Source organism: Lepus europaeus, chromosome 13 (genome assembly GCF_033115175.1).
Source record: "Lepus europaeus isolate LE1 chromosome 13, mLepTim1.pri, whole genome shotgun sequence".
NCBI classification, from domain to species: domain Eukaryota; kingdom Metazoa; phylum Chordata; class Mammalia; order Lagomorpha; family Leporidae; genus Lepus; species Lepus europaeus.
Window position 1 is genome coordinate 86,473,568 of NC_084839.1, and position 20,942 is coordinate 86,494,509.

The window sequence follows — 20,942 nt, forward strand, 5'->3', positions numbered from 1 at the left end:
CCACACTTTGAAGGGAGGAGAACCAAAGAATTTGTGCATACATATAAAACCATCACCCTGAGTATCCAGTGGTGGGAGGACTCCCAGAGCCGGGTGACATGTTCCTGGGTGGCAAATGAACCCCCATTTTTCCAGAAGTGTTGATATTTCTGTGTTTACCTTAAAAAGGTACACTTAATTTCCCAGATATCACTGCAAAGAATAAGGCAGGTGAAGTTTAAAAATCAAGTCAATTGGCCAGCGCTGTGGCTCACTTGGCAAATCCTCCACCTACGGCGCCAGCACCACAGCAGTCGGGGTGCCAGATTCTGTCCCGGTTGCCCCTCTTCCAGTCCAGCGCTCTGCTGTGGCCCGGGAAGGCAGTGGAGGATGGCCCAAGTGCTTGGGCCCTGTACCCGCATGGGAGACCAGGATAAGCACCTGGCTCCTGGCTTCAGATCAGCGCAGCATGCCGGCCATAGCAGCCATTTGGGGGGTGAACCAACGGAAGGAAGACCTTTCTCTCTGTCTCTCTCTCTCACTGTCTAACTCTACCTGTCAAAAAAAATTTTTTTAAGTCAATTGATGGTTTTCAAAGCAGTGCTATGTCACCACCAGCTGTGTGGGATCTTAGAATTGATCTAACAAAAATCTACATGTACTTACATAGTAAAGTTAATAGCCCTATCCTTATTTAAAGATTAATTTTAAAGTTGTTTTAAGGAGAACTATTGAGGAATATGAATCTAGCAAACACTTGAAGGACACAAAGGACTGAAGGTGTTTAGCTAATGAGAAGTTGTCCAAGCGTATTTAGACCAAGGCATGACCTGATTTCCCCTGTGCTGCAGGCAGTGTCAATCTGTGGGCTGGACAGGAAGGGCTGGGTGGTGAGGCCAATGGAGGGAGGAGGGGATGGGCTGGCACTGATACTGCTTTGGGATGTTCCCAGCTCCAGACAAATATGCAGGCCCTCACCGATAACCCCATATGGAACCAGATCCTGACCTTCCAGATTCAGGTATGGCTGCTCCATCACACCTGCCTTGTCCCTACTGATCCCCAAATGGAAGGGAGGCAGAAAGTGATAGCACAAGTACTTGGGTCCCTGCCACCTGCATGGGATATCTAAGTTGAGTTCTGGGCTCCTGGACCCAGCTTGGCCCAGCCTTGGTTATTACATGCATTTGAGGAGTGAACAGGCAGATGGAAACTCCCCCTACTGCCACACACACACCTTTCAAATAAATGAAAAGAATTTAAAAAAAAAAAAAAACTACTTTAAAGACTCATTCTAAATTATACATTTTTTTTATCTCCCAGGCAAACTGCCCAAATATAATTACAGCTCTTTGTCGATGGCCTGGAGCCATGATGGGAATATAGTTATTATATAGGGCTGTGTGTGGTTCTGGGCTTGTTGTTTCTATACTAAATGGCTCCAGATGCTCCTCTTTGTGGGGTTCTATAGTCAGGCCGTCTCAGGCAACTATCAGCTGTCATGGATAATGGTTCCCCTGAAGCCTTAATGGCCTTTTGATTCCATGCCAGACTTCTAAAGAGCTGTGTGTAAAAAAAATAAATAAATAAACAGCTCTAGGAGATAACTTGAGCTCTCTCTAAGTGCATAGAACTTTGTGTGATATTGATTTGGCTACCCAAAGAGCATTTGACTTTCTTTTACTTTACATATTTCTTTTTTTTTAATTTCTTTTTTTAACTTTTATTTAGTAAATATAAATTTCCAAAGTACAGTATATGGATTACAATGGCTCCCCCCCCCCCATAACTTCCCTCCCACTCGCTCCCCTCCCATCTCCCGCTCCCTCTCCCATTCCATTCACATCAAGATTCATTTTCGATTATCTTTATATACAGAAGATCGATTTAGTATATATTAAGTAAAGATTTCATCAGTTTGCACCCACACAGAACATGAAGTGTAAAATACTGTTTCAGTACTAGTTATAGCATTAATTCACATTGGACAACACATTAAGGACAGAGATCCCACATGAGGAGTAAGTACACAGTGACTTCTGTTGTTGACTTAACAATTTGACACTCTTGTTTATGGCGTCAGTAATCTCCCTAGGCTCTAGTCATGAGTTGCCAAGGCTATGGAAGCCTTTTGAGTTCGCCGACTTCAATCTTATTCAGACAAGGTCATAGACAAAGTGGAAGTTCTCTCCTCCCTTCAGAGAAAGGTACCTCCTTCTTTGATGGCCCCGTTCTTTCTACTGGAATCTCACTCGCAGAGATCTTTCATTTAGGCTTTTTTTTTTTTTTTTTTTTTTTTTTTTTTTTTTGCCAGAGTGTCTTGGCTTTCCATGCCTAAAATACTCTCATGGGCTCTTCAGCCAGATCTGAATGCCTTAAGGGCTGATTCTGAGGCCAGAGTGCTGTTTAGGACATCTGCCATTCTATGAGTCTTCTGTGTATCCCACTTCCCATGTTGGATCGTTCTCTCCCTTTTTGATTCTATCAGTATTAGCAGACACTAGTCTTGTTTGTGTGATCCCTTTGACTCTTAGACCTATCAGTGTGATCAACTGTGTACTGAAATTGATCACTTGGACTAGTGAGATGGCATTGGTACATGCCACCTTGATGGGATTGTATTGGAATCCCCTGGCATGTTTCTAACTCCACCATTTGGGGTAAGTCCAATTGAGCATGTCCCAAATTGTACCTCTCCTCCCTCTCTTATTCCCACTCTTATATTTAACAGGGATCACTTTTCAGTTAAATTTAAACACCTAAGAATAATTGTGTGTTAATTACAGAGTTCAACCAATAGTATTAACTAGAACAAAAAATATTAAAAGAGATAAAGTATTAAATTGTACATCAACAGTCAGGACAAGGGCTGATCAAGTCACTGTTTCTCATAGTGTCCATTTCACTTCAACAGGTTTCCTTTTTGGTGCTCAGTTAGTTGTCGCCAGTCAGGGAGAACATATGATATTTGTCCTTTTGGGACTGGCTTATTTCACTCAGCATGATGTGTTCCAGATTCCTCCATTTTGTTGCAAATGATCAGATTTCATTGTTTTTGACTGCTGTATAGCATTCTATAGAGTACATGTCCCATAATTTCTTTATCCAGTCTACTGTTGATGGGCATTTGGGTTGATTCCAGGTCTTAGCTATTGTGAATTGAGGTGCAATAAACATTAAGGTGCAGACCGCTTTTTTGTTTGCCAATTTAATTTCCTTTGGGTAAATTCCAAGGAGTGGGATGGCTGGGTTGTATGGTAGGGTTATATTCAGGTTTCTGAGGAATCTCCAGACTGACTTCCATAGTAGCTTTACCAGTTTGCATTCCCATCAACAGTGGGTTAGTGTCCCTTTTTCCTCACATCCTTGCCAGCATCTGTTGTTGGTAGATTTCTGAGTGTGTGCCATTCTAACCAGAGGGAGGTGAAACCTCATTGTGGTTTTGATTTGCATTTCCCTGATGGCTAGTGATCCTGAACATTTTATCATGTGTCTGTTGGCCATTTGGATTTGCTCTTTTGAAAAAAATGTCTGTTTAAGTCATTCGCCCATTTTGTAACTGGGTTGTTTTGTTGTTGTGAAGTTTCTTGATCTCTTTATATATTCGGGTTATTGATCCTTTATCAGTTGCATAGTTTACAAATAATTTCTCCCATTCTGTTGGTTGCCTCTTCAGTTTCTTGAGTGCTTTTTTTTTTTTTTTCAGTACAGAAGCTTCTCAATTTGATGTAATCCCATTTGTTAATTTTGGCTTTGAGTGCCTGTGCCTCTGGGGTCTTTTCCAAGAACTCTTTGCCTGTGCCAATTCAAGGTCTCCCCAATGTTCTCTAATAATTTGATGGTATCAGGCCTTAGATTTAGGTCTTTCACCCATTTTGAATGGATATTTGTGTCAGGTGTAAGGTAGGGGTCCTGCTTCATACTTCTGCATGTGGAAATCCAGTTTTCCCAGCACCATTTGTTGAAGAGACTGTCCTTGCTCCAGGATTTGGTTTTAGGTCCTTGGTCAAATATAAGTTGGTTGTAGATGCATGGACTGATTTCTGGCATTTCTATTCTGCTCTAATGGTCTATGCATCTGTTTTTGTACCAGTACCAGGCTGTTTTGATTATAATTGCCTTGGTAGAATGTTTTGAAATCTGGTATTATGATGCCTCTGGCTTTGTTTTTGTTGTATAAGATTGCTTTAGCTATTTGGGGTCTCCTATGTTTCAATATTAATTTCAGCATCATTTTATCTAGATCTGAGAAGAATATACTTGGTATTTTGATTGATATCACATTTAATCTGTAAATTGCTTTTGGAAGAATGGACATTTTGATGATATTGATTCTTCCAATCCATGAACATGGAAGATTTTTCAATTTTTTTTGTATCTTCTTCTATTTCTTTCTTTAATGTTTTGTAATTCTCATCGTAGAGATCTTTGACATCCTTGATTAAATTTATTCCAAGGTATTTGATTTTTTTTTTGGTAGCTATTGTAAATGGGATTGATCTTAGAAGTTCTTTCTTAGGGTTGGCACTGTGGCATAGCAGGTAAAGCTGCTGCCCGCAGTGCTGGCATCCCATATGAGTGCCAGTTTGAGTCCTTGCTGCTCGACTTCCTATCCAGCTCTCTGCTATGGCCTGGGAAAGCAGTAGAAGATGGCCCAAGTCTTTGGGCCTCCACACCCACATAGGAGACTTGAAGAAGCTCCTGGCTCCTGGCTCCTGGCTCTGGAGAGTCTGCTTACAATGTGTCGTGGTGAAGATATTTTCAGGTCATGTCTCTTTCTCCAAATTAGAGAAATTTTCTGTTACTATTTCACTAAAAATGCCTTCTAATCCTTTCTGTCTCTCCATGCCTTTAGAAACTCCTAAAACCCATATGTTGGGTCATTTGATTGTATCCTGTAGATTACCAACAGTGTTTTTTTTTTTAGTTTTCTAATTTCTTCTTCTTGAGTTGGTCTGGTCATATAATTTCCTGTGCTTTGTCTTCTACGTTGGATATTCTTTCTTCTGCTTTACCAATTCTGTTGTACCGGGAGGATTCACCAGCTGGTTTATGGAGACTGCACAGCACAGGCTGCGGGACAGCACACACCCTTCTGGAGTAGCAGCTATAAGCACTGTTCTTCACTTTGGAGGAGACAGTCTTGCTGCTGAAAGAGTTAACTACTAGGTGTGATGCAGGCATTCTAGGCTCAAGACCTCACCATGAGATGGTTTGGTGACTGTGCATCAGGCTGAGAAGGGCTGTGCCAGGCTGGTAACCATGGACAAACCCATAGTCAGGCTGCACCCAGGTCTCTCAGGTCCTGCATTTATGCAATTAGGGGGGCATTTTAAGAAACAAGAACACAGGGTTAAGCTACCCCTTGGACACTTCCATCCCATATCAGCCTGCCAGATGGAGTCCCCACTTCCTGCTAACGCACATCCTGGGAAGGCAGGGGAAGGCAGCTCAAGGTCCTGGGTCCCTGCCACCCCCTTGGAAGATCCGGATGGAGCTTCAGCCTGACCCAGACCTGACCACTATAGGCATTTGGAGAATGAACCACTGGATGGAAGAGCTTTCTTTTCTCTGTCTTTCCCTCCCTCTCTCTGTCACCCTGCCTTTCAAATAGACAAATCTTTTTTTTTTTTTTAAAGAACAGAATAAGGGGCTGGCACTGTGGTGTAACAGGTTAAGCCTCCGCCTGTGGTGCCAGCATCCCATATGGGCATCAGTTCGAGTCCTGGCTTTTGCACTTCCAATATAGCTCCCTGCTAATGGCCTGGGAAAGCTGTAGAAGATGCTTGGGCCCCTGCACTCATATGGGAGACCTGGAAGGAGCTCCTGGCTCCTGGCTTTAGATTGCACCTCCCAGGGACTTGCAAGGGGCCCCAGTAAATGGGGAGTTGGGGGGGGGGGTTGGACAGCCCACAGCACAAGCTCCATGAGCTCAGTGGTAAACCCAGCTTGTCCATGATTAACGGGCTCACTGATAACTGAACCAGACCCAAGACTTCCCATCTGCTCTGGAAATCTCCGTGAGGTCTGACCATCCCAGTGAGCACCCACTGTTTCTCTCACCTTCCCCCGCAGCTGCCCTGCCTCTCCAGCTACATCAAGTTCAGAGTCTTGGATTGGTGAGCTACTGGGCAGGGACTTACAGGGGAGGTGGAGACGAGAGCCCGGCCAGCGGCTCAGCCTGCAGTGTTTGTCTTCAGCCCCAGAAATGATTGTCAGAATGAGATTGGCACTGTGAGCTTGTCCCTCAACCAGATCTCGTCCACTGGGGAAGAGATAGAAGGCAAGCAAAGCCCTGGCCCCCTGCCTCCCCCCTCTCCCACCTGGGCTCCCCCCCTCTGACCGCTCTCCTTCCAGGAATGTACTCCGGCTTCCTGCCCTGCTTTGGCCCCAGCTTCCTGATTCTCCATGGGGGGAAAAGGGCTGCGTTCAGCATGCGGGAAAAAGACGTAAGCTTCTCCTGTCAGCTCTAGGTGGCAGTGGAGGTAAAACCGCCTATGTGAAAAGCACAGGCCCAGGGGTGTCCGGGAAGGGGTGAGGAGCGGCTGGGCTGTGTTCTCTCACCACACCCCAGTAGAGGATGGGAATTGTGTATATAAACAGCACAATAAAGCAACAAGTGGCGCGCTCCAGGCGGTCGCTGAGGAAGGGGCACTGAGATGAGACTCCAGATAAGACCTGCTGCAGGCGAAAATGCAAGGCGCGGGTCATGTAGAAAAGCACAGGATATTTACGACTGGTGACAAACGCCAGAAATTAAATTGGCTTAAACGAAAGGGGTAGGAGGCAAGGAAAGATTCTAAGTGAGGAGGAGTCTCACTCCCTCTCCTACCTGGGTTTCTTCGCACCCGCATTCCTCCTCTCCTCCAGCGCATGCTGCGCAGTGGGGCCCCTGGGCTGGGAGCCTGGACCTGGAGGCAGGCGAAGCATTCTCATTGGCTTCCTTAGGATCGGTGTGCTCCTCTTGGCCCAATCACTGTGGTGAAGGAGGCGGGGCATGCCCTGATTGGTCAGGCCAGGTAGCGCAAACTCGGTGTGTCACAGCCGCCTGCAAACTTGAATCACTTGCAGGGAGAGGATGCTTCAAGTTGGCGGGGAGGGAGAATGCATGAGCGAGAGTGGTGGGTGCTGAGAGAGCAGAAGAGGGGTCAGAGCCGAGAGGTTTCCTGGCATGCAGGTGTCTCTGGTATCTGGAATTCGCTGGGACTGTGGTTGGAACAGGCAGGCAGTTTTAGTGGACAACCTCGTTCTGGCTGGGGGTGGGAGGGTCGCTTGCTCTTTTTCTCTCATCCTTTTCTCTCCATTTTCCCTTCCGTCGACCCTAGTGTGTTCCCGACTCTGTTAAGGATGGTTTAGCTTATAGAGGACGACTCTTCATGGAGTTAATCACAAAAATCAAGTCCCAGCAAGAGTTTTGGATAAAGGATATCTCCCGTGAAGTGGCAAGGATAGAGGTAACCGTGGGAAATGGGAACCCAGGGGTAACAGAATCCCGCCGCCTGCCCCTGACCTGCCGTGGGCCCCAGTTTCTGATGGTGTCAGTTAAAAAAAAAAAGTCTAATCTTGTGAAGGAGAAATTGTGGCGACTTAGGGCTTTGTAAAATAGTCTAAGGGATTGTTCTGCAGCCTTGGGAAGGCCATTGAGGCAGCCAAGGGTAAGAGGAGCAGTGTTAGCAGACTGGGGGAGTAAGTCATGCTCTCACAGTCAAGAGCAATAGGGATATAGTCTCAGTGGAAGAGAACTGTAGAGGAGGGGTAGGCTCCAGAGTCTCTCTGGAAACAGAGGGTCACAGCCAGTCCCCTACAGGACACGGGAAGTGAGGATGATTCCCCTAAGCTGATGCCCACTTGCCCACTTTCTGTCTTTAGTGACAGGGTGGTCAGGGGTAGCATGTGCCAAGGTGGGTCCCTGAAGGAGCAGCAGGTCTAGGGAGGATGATGAATCCCATCTCCAACACACACTTGGGAGACTTCCATGTAGACCAGTTCCCAGGCTTGAACCTGAGGTCCATGGAAGAAATTTCCAGAGGAGTCGGTGTAGTGAAAGGAGAAGGGAGCTGAGGAGAGACAGCCCAGGAGGATGCCATGGTCTAAGAGGCAGGTGAAGGAGAAAGAGGTGTAGGTGAGACCGAGGAGTCTGCAAAGGTAGGCTCAGGAGGAGAGAGTTGCATTAAGGAGTTATCTGTGATCCTGAAGTTGGAGGAGAGAAAGGGCAAGGTAGTGGACAGAGGGAAGTCTTTAAAGAACTTGTCTGAAAACGTGGAAGGAAGAGACATCAGGTGGTAGCTAAATAGGGGCTCAGATGGGAGAAGGAGAATTTCTTTTTAAAATGGGGGAGCCCTGAGCTAGTGAACAGATGGGGGGATTGAGGAACAGGGTGGAGGGTGGCAACTACAGAAGGACTGATGTAATAGATGGAGACTAAGAGCAGATGGGAGGCACGGTGGGAACAGACATACGTGGGGGGATAGTGGGTGGCTGGGCCAGAAAGTAAAAAGGTTCAGCTATTGTGGGAGGAGGAGGGGAGCTTGCAGAGATGAGCCAGTAAGGGCAGGTGTGTGTGGGTGTGTGTATGTGTGTGTGTGTCCTTAGCTGGACACACCCCAGCCCACACCATCTCCTCCGAGGAGACAATTGAGGAAGACAAGGAGTGGAGATGGAGTGCCCAACTCAGGGCCTAGCTTGACTGGGGAGGAGACTCCCCTACCTAATTTTGAGAGGAGAAACTGTATTGACTGAGTGGAGTGGGCCAGGTGAAAAAGGTGCTGGGAGGAGCTGCCTTGGCCAGCCATGCAGGGTTTTCAGACTCAGGGAGAGGCTGAATAATAATAACCCTGAGGCCAAGCATTATGGCTTTGGGAAGAAATTGGACCTTTCCTTCTTGCCTCACTCCTTGTCTGGATATGTCCACCCCATGGCTTATGTCCTGGGGGTGTGTGCGGTTATCATTGTAGAAGCACCAGAACCGGCTGAGGTATGGGCTGTGCGTCGTCTTCCTGTCCTGTACCCTGATGCCCAGCTTTAAGGACCTGATCCAGTTCGAAGTCAGCATCGGCCACTACGGAAACAAGACAGACACGAATTACAAACCTCTGGTGTCAACCACACAGTACAGTCCGGTGATATATGATGGTAATTGGCAGTCAGCAAACAGTGAGCAACCTCTTTGCGTCAGGCTCTTCCAAGGGTGTAGCTTTGGAAGATGCGTAGGCATTATTTACCCACATTTCATACCGGAGGGCGAAGAGGTTCAGAGAGGTGACATCACAAACATTACACAGCCAAAAGTTGACGCCAGGTCTTGATTTCTAGGCTCTCTGTGCGCTACTTTCCACACTGTTTTCCTAACCTCATCTGTTCCCCCACTATGAACCACCTCCCATCCATCTGCCCTTTTATCTATTAATCCATTGATCCATACATTCAACCTTTCAACTCCAGTCTCTCCAGTCTCTCAAACACCCAGCCAACCTCCCATCCATCCATTTGCCCTTCCATCCAATGCATAGTTACCGACACCTATACTGGGCACTGTAGATCTCAGAGTACAGTCTCTGGACCAGCAGGAGCAGTATCTCCTGAGAACCTGTCAGAAATGCAAATTCCTGACCCCAGCCTAGACCTACACAATCAGAAAGTCTGGGCATGGGACCTCCTGATCTGTGTTTTAAGAAGTCCTCCAGGTGATTTGGGTCATGCTAAAATTTGAAAACCACTGCTACCAAGCAGTACTGTCTCCCTTCCATCTTTGTCAGCTTCCCCATCTCATTACCCATCAAGAGCCTCTCTGTGGGCATGCCACTTCCTTACTTTTTTTTTTTTTTAATAAAAGCTTTGTTGAGATATAATTCACACGCCATATATTTCTCCCACTGAAAGTGTCCAATTCAACAGTTCTTGGCATGTTCACAGAGTTGCACAACCACCACCATAGTCAGCTCTAGAACAGATTCCTCACCCCCAAAAGAACCTGTGCCCTTCCAGCAGTTGCTCCCCGTTTCTCTCCCACCCTCCCAGCCCTAGACAAGCACACTTTCTATCTTTTTTTTCATCAGCTTTCTGTCTCTCTAGGCTTTCATTTTCTGGACATTTTGTATGCATGGAATCATACAGTATGTGTTCCCTCATGACTGACTCGTTTCACTTAGCATAATGTTCTACTTGTTTCTCACTTTATGAAATCTTTATACAAAATGTATCTAAGGAGCAGGTGTTTAGCCTGGTGCTTAAGACCCCTGTGTCCCATGTCAGAGTACTGGGTTTGATTCCCAGCTCTGGCTCCTGACTTCTGCTTCCCACCAGTACAAACCCTGGGAGGCAGCAGCAATGACTCCAGAAGTCGGGTGTCTGTAATCCACATACGAAACCTGGATTAAGTGTCCAGCTCCGGGCTTCAGGCTCCTCCCCACCACTGTGGTGGTCATCTGAGGAGTAAACTAGCAGATAGGAGCTCTCTTGCTCAGCTTTTGTGTGTCTCTCTCCTTTTCTGTCTCTCTGATTCTCAAACGAAAACAAAAGGTATATAAAATGCTTATGTACAATTTAAAGAATAAAATGAGTAGCCATGAACTTAACCACCCAGCTTAAAATATTGAAAATTATTTGCTTTTCCCAAATCTATTCATTTAAGAGATGACTGTGCCCCTGACTCTTATGTTAATCACACCTTGGTCTTTTTAATTTTTACCACCTCTGAATGGAACTCTAAACAGCACAATCTTATATAAATGCACTCTTTCAGTCTGTATTCACGTCCTACATCTTTTGCTGAATGTCAGATTTTTATACGGGTATGTATAGCTGCAATTCATTTTCATTTCTTTGTATATCCAACTGTATGATTATACCACACAAATTATATGGTATGTGTAGACATTTAGGTTGTATCTCTATTGTTAGTACAATAATTTTGTTTAAACATCCTTGTACATGACTCCTGGTCACAAGTGCAAGCCTTCCTCTAAATTATATACCTAGGAGTGGAAAAGACTCTCAAAACAAAAGTGATTATACCAGATTACACTCTCATCAGCCTGGTATGAGAATTCTTATACTGTACATTCTCACCAGTACTGGGTGTTGCCCAGTCTTTAAAAAAAAAAAAAAAAGATGTATTTATTTATTTGAAAGGAAGAGCTATAGAGAAGAGCAGAGAAGAGAGAAAGTAAGTCTTCTAACCGCTAGTTCACTCCCCAGATGGCCACAGTGGCCAGAGCTGAGCCAATCTGAAGCCAGGATCCAGGAGCCTCCTCTAAGTCTCCCATACGGGTGCAGGAACCCAAGGACTTGGGCCATCTTCCACTGCTTTCCCAGGCCATAGCAGAGAGCTGGATAGGAAGTACAGCAGCCATGACTCGAACCGGCACCTATATGGGATGCTGGCACTGCAGTCAGTGGCTTTACCCACTACACCACAGCGCCCGACCCCTTGCCCAGTCTTAGTTTTTGCCATTGTGATTGATGTAAAGTAGTATCTCATATGGCCTTACTGTGATATTCCTGATTATAAATTGGAGTTGAACATCTTTTCATAAGAAACCTTTCCATATCTTTTGTCCATTATTCCACTTGGTTGCATCTTTCTTATTCTGTATCTCACGTCTTTTTCCAGATATGTGTGTTGTAAATAATCTTCTCCAAGTCTGTGGCTTGACTTTTCATTCTTTAAGTGGCAACATTTTTTAAATAAACAATATAATGTCCAGATTTAAGGTATATAGATTTGTGAGTTTGGGTAAATATACAGGTACAGATTTCCATTACTCCAGAAAGCTTCTGTGTGCCTCCCTTTTTGAAAAAAAGATTTATTTATTTATTTATTTATTTGAAAGGTAGATTTACAGACAGAGGGAGAGACGGAGAGAGAGAGGCCTTCTGTGTGTTGGTTCACTCCCCAAATGGCCAAAGCTGGGCTGATTCGAAGCCAGGAGCCAGGAGCTTCTTCCAGGTCTCCCACTTGTGCAGGGACCCAAGTACTTGGGCCATCTTCCACTGCTCTACCGAGGTGTGTGCCCTTTTGCAGTCGATTCCTTCAACCCCTAGGGACAATTGTCACGTTTGTTGGCACCGTAGATTTGATTTGCTTGGCTACAACTGCACATGGATGCAGTGGTACATGCGGTGCTCTTTCTTTCTCTGGCTGCTTTTTGCTCAGCATAGTATTGTAGAAATTCATTTGTGTTGTTGCATAGACAGTACTTTGTTCCTTTTTATTTCTGTTAGTGTTCCATTAAATAAAAATGAACAATTTATGTTCATGGACATTTAGATTGATTTGAATTTTAGAATATTATAAATGAACCAGCAAATGGGAGATTCTCTCTCTCTCTCTCTCTCTCTCTCTCTCTCTCTCTCTCTCTCTCTCTTTCAAATAAATAATAAATCTGTTACAAACATACTTGCACAAGTCCCTTTTATGAAAATGTGCTTTTGGGCCAGTGCTGTGGTGTAGTGGGTTAAGCCGCTGCCTGCAGTGCTGGCATCCCATGTAGGCGCTGGTTTCTGTCCCAGCTGCTCCACTTCCAATCCAGCTCTCTGCTATGGCCTGGGAAGGCAGTAGAGGATGGCCCATGTCCTTGGGCTCCTGCACCCACATGGGAGACCAGGAAGAAGCTCCTGGCTCCTGGCTTTGGATCGGTACAGCTCTGGCCATTACAGCGCTGGCAGTTGGGGAGTGAACCAGTGGATGGAAGACCTCTCTCTCTCTCTCTCTCTCTCTCTCTCTGCCTCTCCTTCTCTTTCTGTATGAAGCTCTGACTTTCAAGTAAATAAATAAATCTTAAAAGAAAATGTGCTCTCATTTCTCTTGGGTAAATACCAAGGGATGAAAGTTGAGTTGTATAAGAAAATGCCTGACATATTTCCAAAGTAAATGTACTATTTTACACCCCCACAGCGCTGCTTGAGAGCTCCATCTGCTCCAGATCCTTACCAAGTTTTGGCATTGTCAGTCTTTTTCATTTGGGCCATTCTAGTGGGTGTGAAGTTGTACCTGGCTGTAGTGTTAGTTTGCTTTTCTCTAGTCGCTAGTGATGGTGAGCATATTTTCATATGTGCATGGGCCATTCATGCATCTTGCTTTAGCGAAAGACTTTTGAAATTCTGCCTGTTGTCTATTGTGTTGTTTGTCTTTTTGAATTGAACTGCAGGGATTCTTTTATATTTTGGATACAAGTTCTGTTGCCAGTATTTGCTTCCAGTTTGTGGCTTGACTTTTCAATTTCTGAACAGTGTCACCTAAAGAAGTCCAATTTTTAAAATCATCGTTATGTGGCCTAAGAATATTTGTCTGCCACAAGATCATGAGGGTGTTCTCCTGTGTTTGATTCTATAATCTTTGTTCAGGTTTGTGATCTTATTTGACTTAATTTTTTAATATGGTTTGAAGGGTTGAGATGTTCTTTTTTCTATAGAGGTACCCAGTTCAGTACCATTTGCTGAAAAGACTGCTCATTCCCACACTGGATTACTTTGGCACTTATGTTGAATTATCAGTTAATCATGTTTTGTTCTCTTCTAGAACACCTGTTACTATTGAGCTGTTTGTCTATACTAATGCCAGTATCACACTGTCTTTGATTACTGTAGCTCTGAAACAAGTCTTTTTTTTTTAAAGATCTATTATTTACTTGAGAAGCAGAGTTACAGACAGAGAGGAGAGAGAGAGAGAGAGAGAGAGAGAGAGAGAGAGGGCTTCCATCCGCTGGTTCACTCCTCAAATGACCACAACATGGAGCTTTGGGGTGATCCAAAGCCAGGAGCCAGGAGCTTCTTCTGGGTCTCCCATGTGGGTACAGGAGCCTGAGGACTGGGGCCATCTTCCTCTGCTTTCTCAGGCACATTAGCAGAGAGCTGGATAGGGAAGTGGAGTAGCCAGGACTCAAAACTGGGGTTCTCATGGAATGAGGGCAATGCAGGGGGTGGCTTTACCTACTGTGCCACAGCGCTGGTCCCCGAAGGTTTAACCTTCTACATCACAGTGCCGACCCTTGTAATCTGTCTTTTAATATGTTTATTATAATGGGCATGTCATGGTATCTCATTATGTTTTTTTTTTTTTAGAGATTTATTTTATTTATTTGAAAGAGTGACAGAGAGAGGACAGACAGAGAAAGAAAGAGATGCTCCATCTGGTGGTTCGCTCTCCAAATGGCCACAACAGCAAAGGCTGGGCCAGGCCAAAACAAGTAGCCAGAAACTCTATCCAGGTCTCTCACATGAGTGGAAGGGACCTAAGCATTTGGGACATCTTCTGCTGCTTTCCCAGGTGCATTAGTAGGGAGCTGGATTGGAAGTGGAGCAGCTGAGACTCGAACTGGCGCTCTGATTGTGGTTGCCAGTGTCACAGTGGTGGCTTAACTCTGCAGCACAATACCAGCCTCTCTTTATGGTTTTAGCTTGCATTTCCCTAATACCTAATGATGTTGAGCATATTTTCACATGTTTATCAGCCACTCATATATCTTCTTTGGTTAAGTGTTTACTAAATCTATTGTCCATTTTTTAAGTGGGGAGTTTGTTTTCTTATTGTCATAAAGCATTCATTATATATTCTGTATACGAGTCCTTTATCAGATATATTACTCTGTGGTTGTCTTTTTTTTTTTTTTTTTTTTTTTTGACAGGTAGAGTTAGACAGTGAGAGAGAGAGACAGAGGGAAAGGTCTTCCTTTTTCCATTGGTTCACCCCCCAAGTGACCACTACGGCCAGTGCGTTGCGGCTGGCACGCTGCGCTGATCCGAAGCCAGGAGCCAGGTGCTTCCTCCCGGTATCCCATGCGGGTGCAGGGTCCAACGACCTGGGTCATCCTCCACTGTCTTCCCGGGCCACAGCAGAGAGCTGGACTGGAAGAGGAGCAACCAGGACAGAATCCAGCACCCCAACTGGGACTAGAACCCGGGGTGCCGGCACCGCAGGCAGAGGATTAGCCTAGTGAGCCGCAGCGCTGGCCAAAATGTCTTCTTTTTCTTAATAATCTCTTTTGAAGTATAAACATTTAAAATTTTGATCAAATCAATTTTATTTTTTGCTTTCATGCTGTTGTATCTAAGAACTTTCTGCCTAATTCAAGGCCATGAGGATTTTCTCTAATTGTTTAAAAGATCTGTTTATGGGGCCGGCGCTGTGACACAGTAGGTTAAGCTTCTGCCTGCAGTGCTGGCACCCCATGTGGGAGCTGTCCCTCTGCCTCTTTCTCTCTGTAATTCTGCCTCTCAAACAGATACATCTTTAAAATTAAAAAAAAAAATCTATTTACTTATTTGAAAGGCAAAGTGATAGAGGGGGAGAGAGAGGAAAAGGGAGAGAGAAATCTTCTATCCACTAGTTCACTTTCCAAATGGACACAACAGCCAAGACATGGCCAGGCAGGGCCAGGCTGAAGCCAAGAGCTAGGAACTCCATCCCGGTCTCCCAGATGGTTGTCAGGGACACAAGCACCTGGGCCATCTTCCACTGCCTTCCTAGGTGCATCAGTAGGAACCTGGATTGAAAGTGGAATAGTCAGGACTTGAACTGGTACCCTGATATAGGATGGTACAGCTTTGCCACAATGCCATCCCCTCCTAGTTTTTTCTTCTAAAGTTTTGTAGTTTTAGTTCAGACACTTAGGTGTGGCTCTCAGATTCATTTTGAATTCATTTGCATGTGGCTATCCAATTGTTCAAGCACCACTTGTTAAAGACTGTCCTTGGCAGGCGCTGTGGCTCAATAGGCTAATCCTCCGCCTAGCAGCGCTGGCACAGCAGGTTCTAGTCCCGGTTGGGGCGCCAGATTCTGTCCCGGTTGCCCCTCTTCCAGGCCAGCTCTCTGCTATGGCCAGGGAGTGCAGTGGAGGATGGCCCAAGTGCTTGGGCCCTGCACCCCATGGGATACCAGGAGAAGCACCTGGCTCCTGGCTTCGGATCAGCGCGGTGTGCCGGCCGCAGCGCGCCAGCCGTGGCGGCCATTGGAGGGTGAACCAACGGCAAAAAGGAAGACCTTTCTCTCTGTCTCTCTCTCCCACTGTCCACTCTGCCTGTCAAAAAAAAAAAAAAAAAAAAAAAAAAAAAAAAAGACTGGCCTTTCCATGTGAATTTCTTGAAGTTCTGTGTTAAAACACCTGTTCTGGTTATTATTTAGTTGCTTCATTTATGGGTTTAGCGATTCTCCTTGCTATTCTAACACATCTGTCACTTTTCCCCTTGATTATTTTTTTACCCTTTCTTTGCATTTCCCTTTGATCGTGTTTCCTCAGTTCCTGTTTCTGTGCCGCTCGTGAAGTCTGTTCGGGAACTAATCTTCCCTGGGCTGCTCATGTTGCTTTCCCTTCTCCGATTGTTTTCGTTTTTGCTTCTGCTTGTTTTCTGACTCCTGCCGGCTCACCTCTCCTCCTGTGCACCCCGAGTTCCTGCAGAGAGTGTATTTTTGCTGGCACTCTCTGCAATCGCTCCCATCAGGCTGTGCTTCCCACTGTCTGTCTAGCCATTCACTCCCTCCTCCCCAAAGTGGCTTCACCCTTCAGTGCTTCTGTGGCCCCCAGAGTTGCTTTTGGCAGTCCTCGTGTGTAGTTTGAGTCTGCAGATTATATCTGTCTCCTTGTTTGCTGAAAATGGAATTGTTTTCCTTGTCCTTGTTGCTTTTGTAAGCTGTCCAAGAGGAAAATTGCCACCTGGAATCCCATGCTCCTACGGAGAAGCCCACTTGTGGGTCATTCAAATGATAAATAGCAGCCTGACATGTGTCTTCCACCAACCGTGGAAAATTCTGAAATGTTTTCTCTTCAAAAATTACCAACTCTTCTCTCTTTTTTCTTTTTTAAATTTTAATTGTTATGCATTTGAAAAGCAGAGAGACAGGGGCCAGTGCTGTGGCTTCGCAGGTAAGGCTGCTGCCTGCAGTGCCGGCATCCCATATGTGTGCCGGTTCAAGTCCCGGCTGCTCCACTTCCCATCCAGCTCTCTGCTATGGCCTGAGAAAGCAGTGGAAGATGGTCCAAGTCCTTGGGCCCCTGCACCCGCGTGGGAGACCTAGAAGAAGCTCCTAGCTCCTGGCTCCTGGCTTTGGATTGGCACAGCTCCAGCCATTGCAGCCAATTGGGGGGTGAACCAGCAGATGAAAGACCTCTCTCTCTCTCTCTCTCTCTGCCTCTCCTTCTCTCTCTGTGTAACTTTGACTTTCAAATAAATACATAAATCTCAAAAAAAAAAAAAAAAAAAGGCAGAGAGACAGCTTCCATCTGCTGGTTCTATCCCCAAATGTCTGTAATAGCTGGGGGTAGGCCAGGCCAAAGCCAGGAGCCAGGAACGCCCTCGGGATCTCGTGGGTGGCAGGACCCTAAGCATTTACCTTCCCAGGTGCAATAGCAGAAAGCCTGCATTAGAAGCAGAGCAGGGACTCAAACCCAGGCACTCCGACGTGGGATGTGGGTGCTCCGAGCTGTGTGTTAACTGCTGTGCCACTCTCCGCTCACCTTCTCTCTCTGTCTCCCCCTGGACCTCGCTGTAGCCTTTGTGAACCCTCTCATTCTGGCCTTTGTATCTGTACATCTCCCATTTTTCTTCATCTTGTCGTCTCTCTGGGATGCACTCTGTAATTTCTCCTAGATCTTCTTTTAAAGAACTTAGGTAGCCATTCTATTTTTTTTTTTATTTTATTTATTGACAGAGTGGATAGTGAGAGAGAGACAGAGAGAAAGGTCTTCCTTTGCCGTTGGTTCACCCTCCAATGGCCGCTGCGGCCAGCGCATCGTGCTGATCCGAAGCCAGGAGCCAGGTGCTTCTTCCGGTCTCCCATGCGGGTGCAGGGCCCAAGGACTTGGGCCATCCTCCACTGCCTTCCCGGGCCATAGCAGAGAGCTGGCCTGGAAGAGGGGCAACCGGGATAGAATCCGGCGCCCCAACCGGGACTAGAACCCGGTGTGCCGGCGCTGCAAGGCGGAGGATTAGCTTGTTAAGCCACGGCGCCGGCAAGAACTTAGGTAGCCATTCTATTTAAAACAGAATGCATCCTACTTTATTCTTTTTTTAAAAAAATTATTTATTAGAAAGGCACACATTAGAGTGACACAGAGGGAGAAAGGAGAGACACAGAGAAAGATTCCATTTTCTGGTTCACTCCCCAAATGGCCACATCAGCGAGGTCTGGAACAAGTCAAAGCTAGGACCAGAAACCACAGGTATCCCATGTGGTGTCAGGGGCCCCAGCACGTGGGCCGTCTCCCGCTGCCTTCCCAGGCGCATCAGCCATGTGGTGCGTGGGCGTCACACGCAGCAGTCAGCTCGCCTGCTTTGCTCTTCTGCACAGCATTTCCCAACATTTGACACGCTGTGTTGCACAGATTTATTTTGTCTGTTTTCTCCCACTATTTTAAAATTTCTTCATTAGATCTAAGCCAAATGACTGAGAAATGATTATTTTGTCATTTCTTAAGTAAACGTTTGATTCAAGGCTAACGTGCCTGTGGAAAAGTACTCCAAACAAAGTGTCAGACTCAGTGAACTGTGGAGCAAACATGCCTGTATGATAGTGCAGATCAGGGAGGGGATACTAGCACCCAGGGGTCCCTTGAGCCCCTCCACTCCCATCCCCTTCCAAGGGTAACCCCTCTCCTAAGCCCCATTTCACTGTTCTGTTTTCTAAAACTTAAATCATATATATATGATTATATATATGCATATATATATGCTTTAGTACGTGGCTTCCTTTGTTCATATTATTTGTGAAATGAATTCACAAATGTAGATGACGTTGGGTACAGTTGCAGCTCCTTGAGCTCGTGGCTTAGTAATCTATTGTGATGCTATACCATAACCGATTATCCCTGCTGCCACTGAGAGATGCGATGGCTGTTTCCAGTGTGGGGCTAGTATGATCACAGCTGCTGTGGACATTTTCCTGGCATCCCTGGCTAAGGCTGCACGTGCCTTTTGGTTGGGTGTAGGCTTTGGAATAGGACTGCTGGGCTAGGAGTGTGTGTGCGGAGGCTGAGCTGCTGTTTCCTTGGGACTTTGTGGGAATTCTCTGAGGTGTGGCCAAGGTTCCAATCTCCAGGGAGGATCTGCCTTTGTTTTCTCCAGTTACCCGGGGCACTGACAACCAGGGACTACTTTAAAGCTACTGCACTGGGGGCTGGTGTTGTGGCGTAGTGGGTAAAGCTGCCGCCTGCAGTGCCAACATCCCATGTGGGTGCTGGTTCATGTCCTGGCTGCTCCACTTCTGATCCAGCTCCCTGCTAATGCACCTGGAAAAAGTAATAGAAGATGGCCCAAGTCCTTAGGCCCCTGTACCTGTATGGGAGATGTAGAGGAAGCTCCTGGCTCCTGGCTTCAGTCTGCCTAGCACTGGCCGTTGCAGCCACTCAGGGAGTGAACCAGTGGATAGAAGATCAACTCTCTCTCTCTCTCTCTCTCTCTCTCTCACTCTCTCACTCTCTCACTCTCTCTCTCTTTCTGTAACTCTACCTTTCAAATAAATAAGTAAATAAAAAGGCTTTGCATGAGGTTTGTCTTTACCCTAGTGGTTAAGACTCAGTTCTGTGGCTCGCTCCTTGCTTCTGGCTGTGGCCAGCAAAGCTTGGTGTTGCTTATCTCCTCGCTGCCCCACTGCGGTCTCTGCCTGTGTCTTCACTGTGGCTGTCATCTTCCTGAAACTGCATCCATTCTTATAAAAGCATCAGTCATGTTGGAATAGGAGCCCTCTATTCCCAGGGACCTTGTCTTAATGCACTACATCTGTGGTGGCCCCGTTTTCAAATGAGGCCACATGCTGAGGGCGCTGGGGGGTTAGCACTGTGACATATCTTTAAGGGGGACACTGTTCAGCCCATAGCACGTGGGTCTCCTGTTAGACTGCCCCCCTCAGGCAGCCCGAGACGTGTGCCCCCATAGTTGCCAAAGAGGGCATGAGTCTTCAGGGATTTGCTGGAAACTCAGAGGTCTAAAGTCAGCTTGGTCTGAAGCCTCCTGCCTCAGAGACTTTCTGACTTTTTTTTAATTTCTGCCCTCTGTGGCTTTCTTCCTTCAAGCCCAACCCAGTGCACTTCACCTTTCATCTCACCATCCCTCCTCCCTTCTTTAAGAAGCACTGCCAGGGACCCAGCCTGCCACACCACCTCCAGTTCTTACCCGGCTTGCTGCCCTGCCAGCCCTCTGCGCAGGCAGGCCCTCCTGGGCTTCCCCCCGGACTCCCCTGGAGGCCCGCTCCTCCTCTTCCCACAGACCACCCAGAATGGAGACATGCCCCCCACCCAGGCACCCACCCAGGGTTCAGAGCACAGGGTCCTGCAGCTGAATGCCTGCGTGATGACCACCTGCCTGGGCTACCTCAAGCCAACGGCTTCCTGTGGCTGGATTCTCCCACCTGTGAACCCACACTGAGCACAGTACATGCGCCCCTAGAGCTATCCGGGTTCCTCACAGGGCGCAGCCGGGTCTCCCAGCTGGAGGGGTCCTGTTGGCATTGGTGGCAGGGGGCACCCTTGAGGAATGGAGTAGCTGGGTGAGGTCCTCCCCAGGGACACAGGGAGAGGAGCCCTCCTGGGGTCCCTCAGATGCACCTCGCCCCCTGCCTGACTCTCTCTGTCTCAGGGAACATCTACCACTATGTACCCTGGTACAACACCAAGCCTGTCGTGGCCGTGACCTCCAACTGGGAGGACATCAGCTTCCGCATGAAATGCCTCAACCTCCTCCACGTCACTCGGGACCGCCTGGTGAGTGGTGCGGGGGTGGGGGGACGGGGGCGATGCTCGGGGAACCGCATCACAGGCCTAGGAACCTGGTCACTCTGCTCACTCCTGCATCCACACCGTTGCCACGCATGGGCCAGATGCAGCACCAGGCGCTGAACGCAGAGCTGGGTAAACACCGCCCCTGTGCTCACTCTCTGGGGAAGGGGGCTGTGCTGACAGCTACTGCATGGAGCAGCTGGGGCTGGGGCCCAGAGCCACAGGTCGGAGAGACTGGGAAGGGGAAGGGAGGCGGAG

The 20,942-nt window shown here is 46.9% G+C and overlaps 1 protein-coding gene across 16 annotated transcripts in view; it reads left to right on the forward strand.

The window, feature by feature from the left end:
• FER1L5 (fer-1 like family member 5) overlaps positions 1-20,942 on the forward strand; it is a 71,956-nt gene that overhangs the window by 28,478 nt on the left and 22,536 nt on the right. For 15 of the 16 annotated variants that reach the window (XM_062209898.1, XM_062209899.1, XM_062209912.1 and 12 more), the window contains 7 exons: positions 932-1,000; positions 6,055-6,098; positions 6,180-6,262; positions 6,337-6,428; positions 7,305-7,433; positions 8,934-9,111; positions 20,545-20,669. In XM_062209898.1, coding sequence (XP_062065882.1) covers positions 932-1,000; positions 6,055-6,098; positions 6,180-6,262; positions 6,337-6,428; positions 7,305-7,433; positions 8,934-9,111; positions 20,545-20,669 — 720 coding nt within the window. The remainder of the gene's footprint in view (positions 1-931; positions 1,001-6,054; positions 6,099-6,179; positions 6,263-6,336; positions 6,429-7,304; positions 7,434-8,933; positions 9,112-20,544; positions 20,670-20,942) is intronic. The other variant, XM_062209904.1, reaches the window with a different exon arrangement.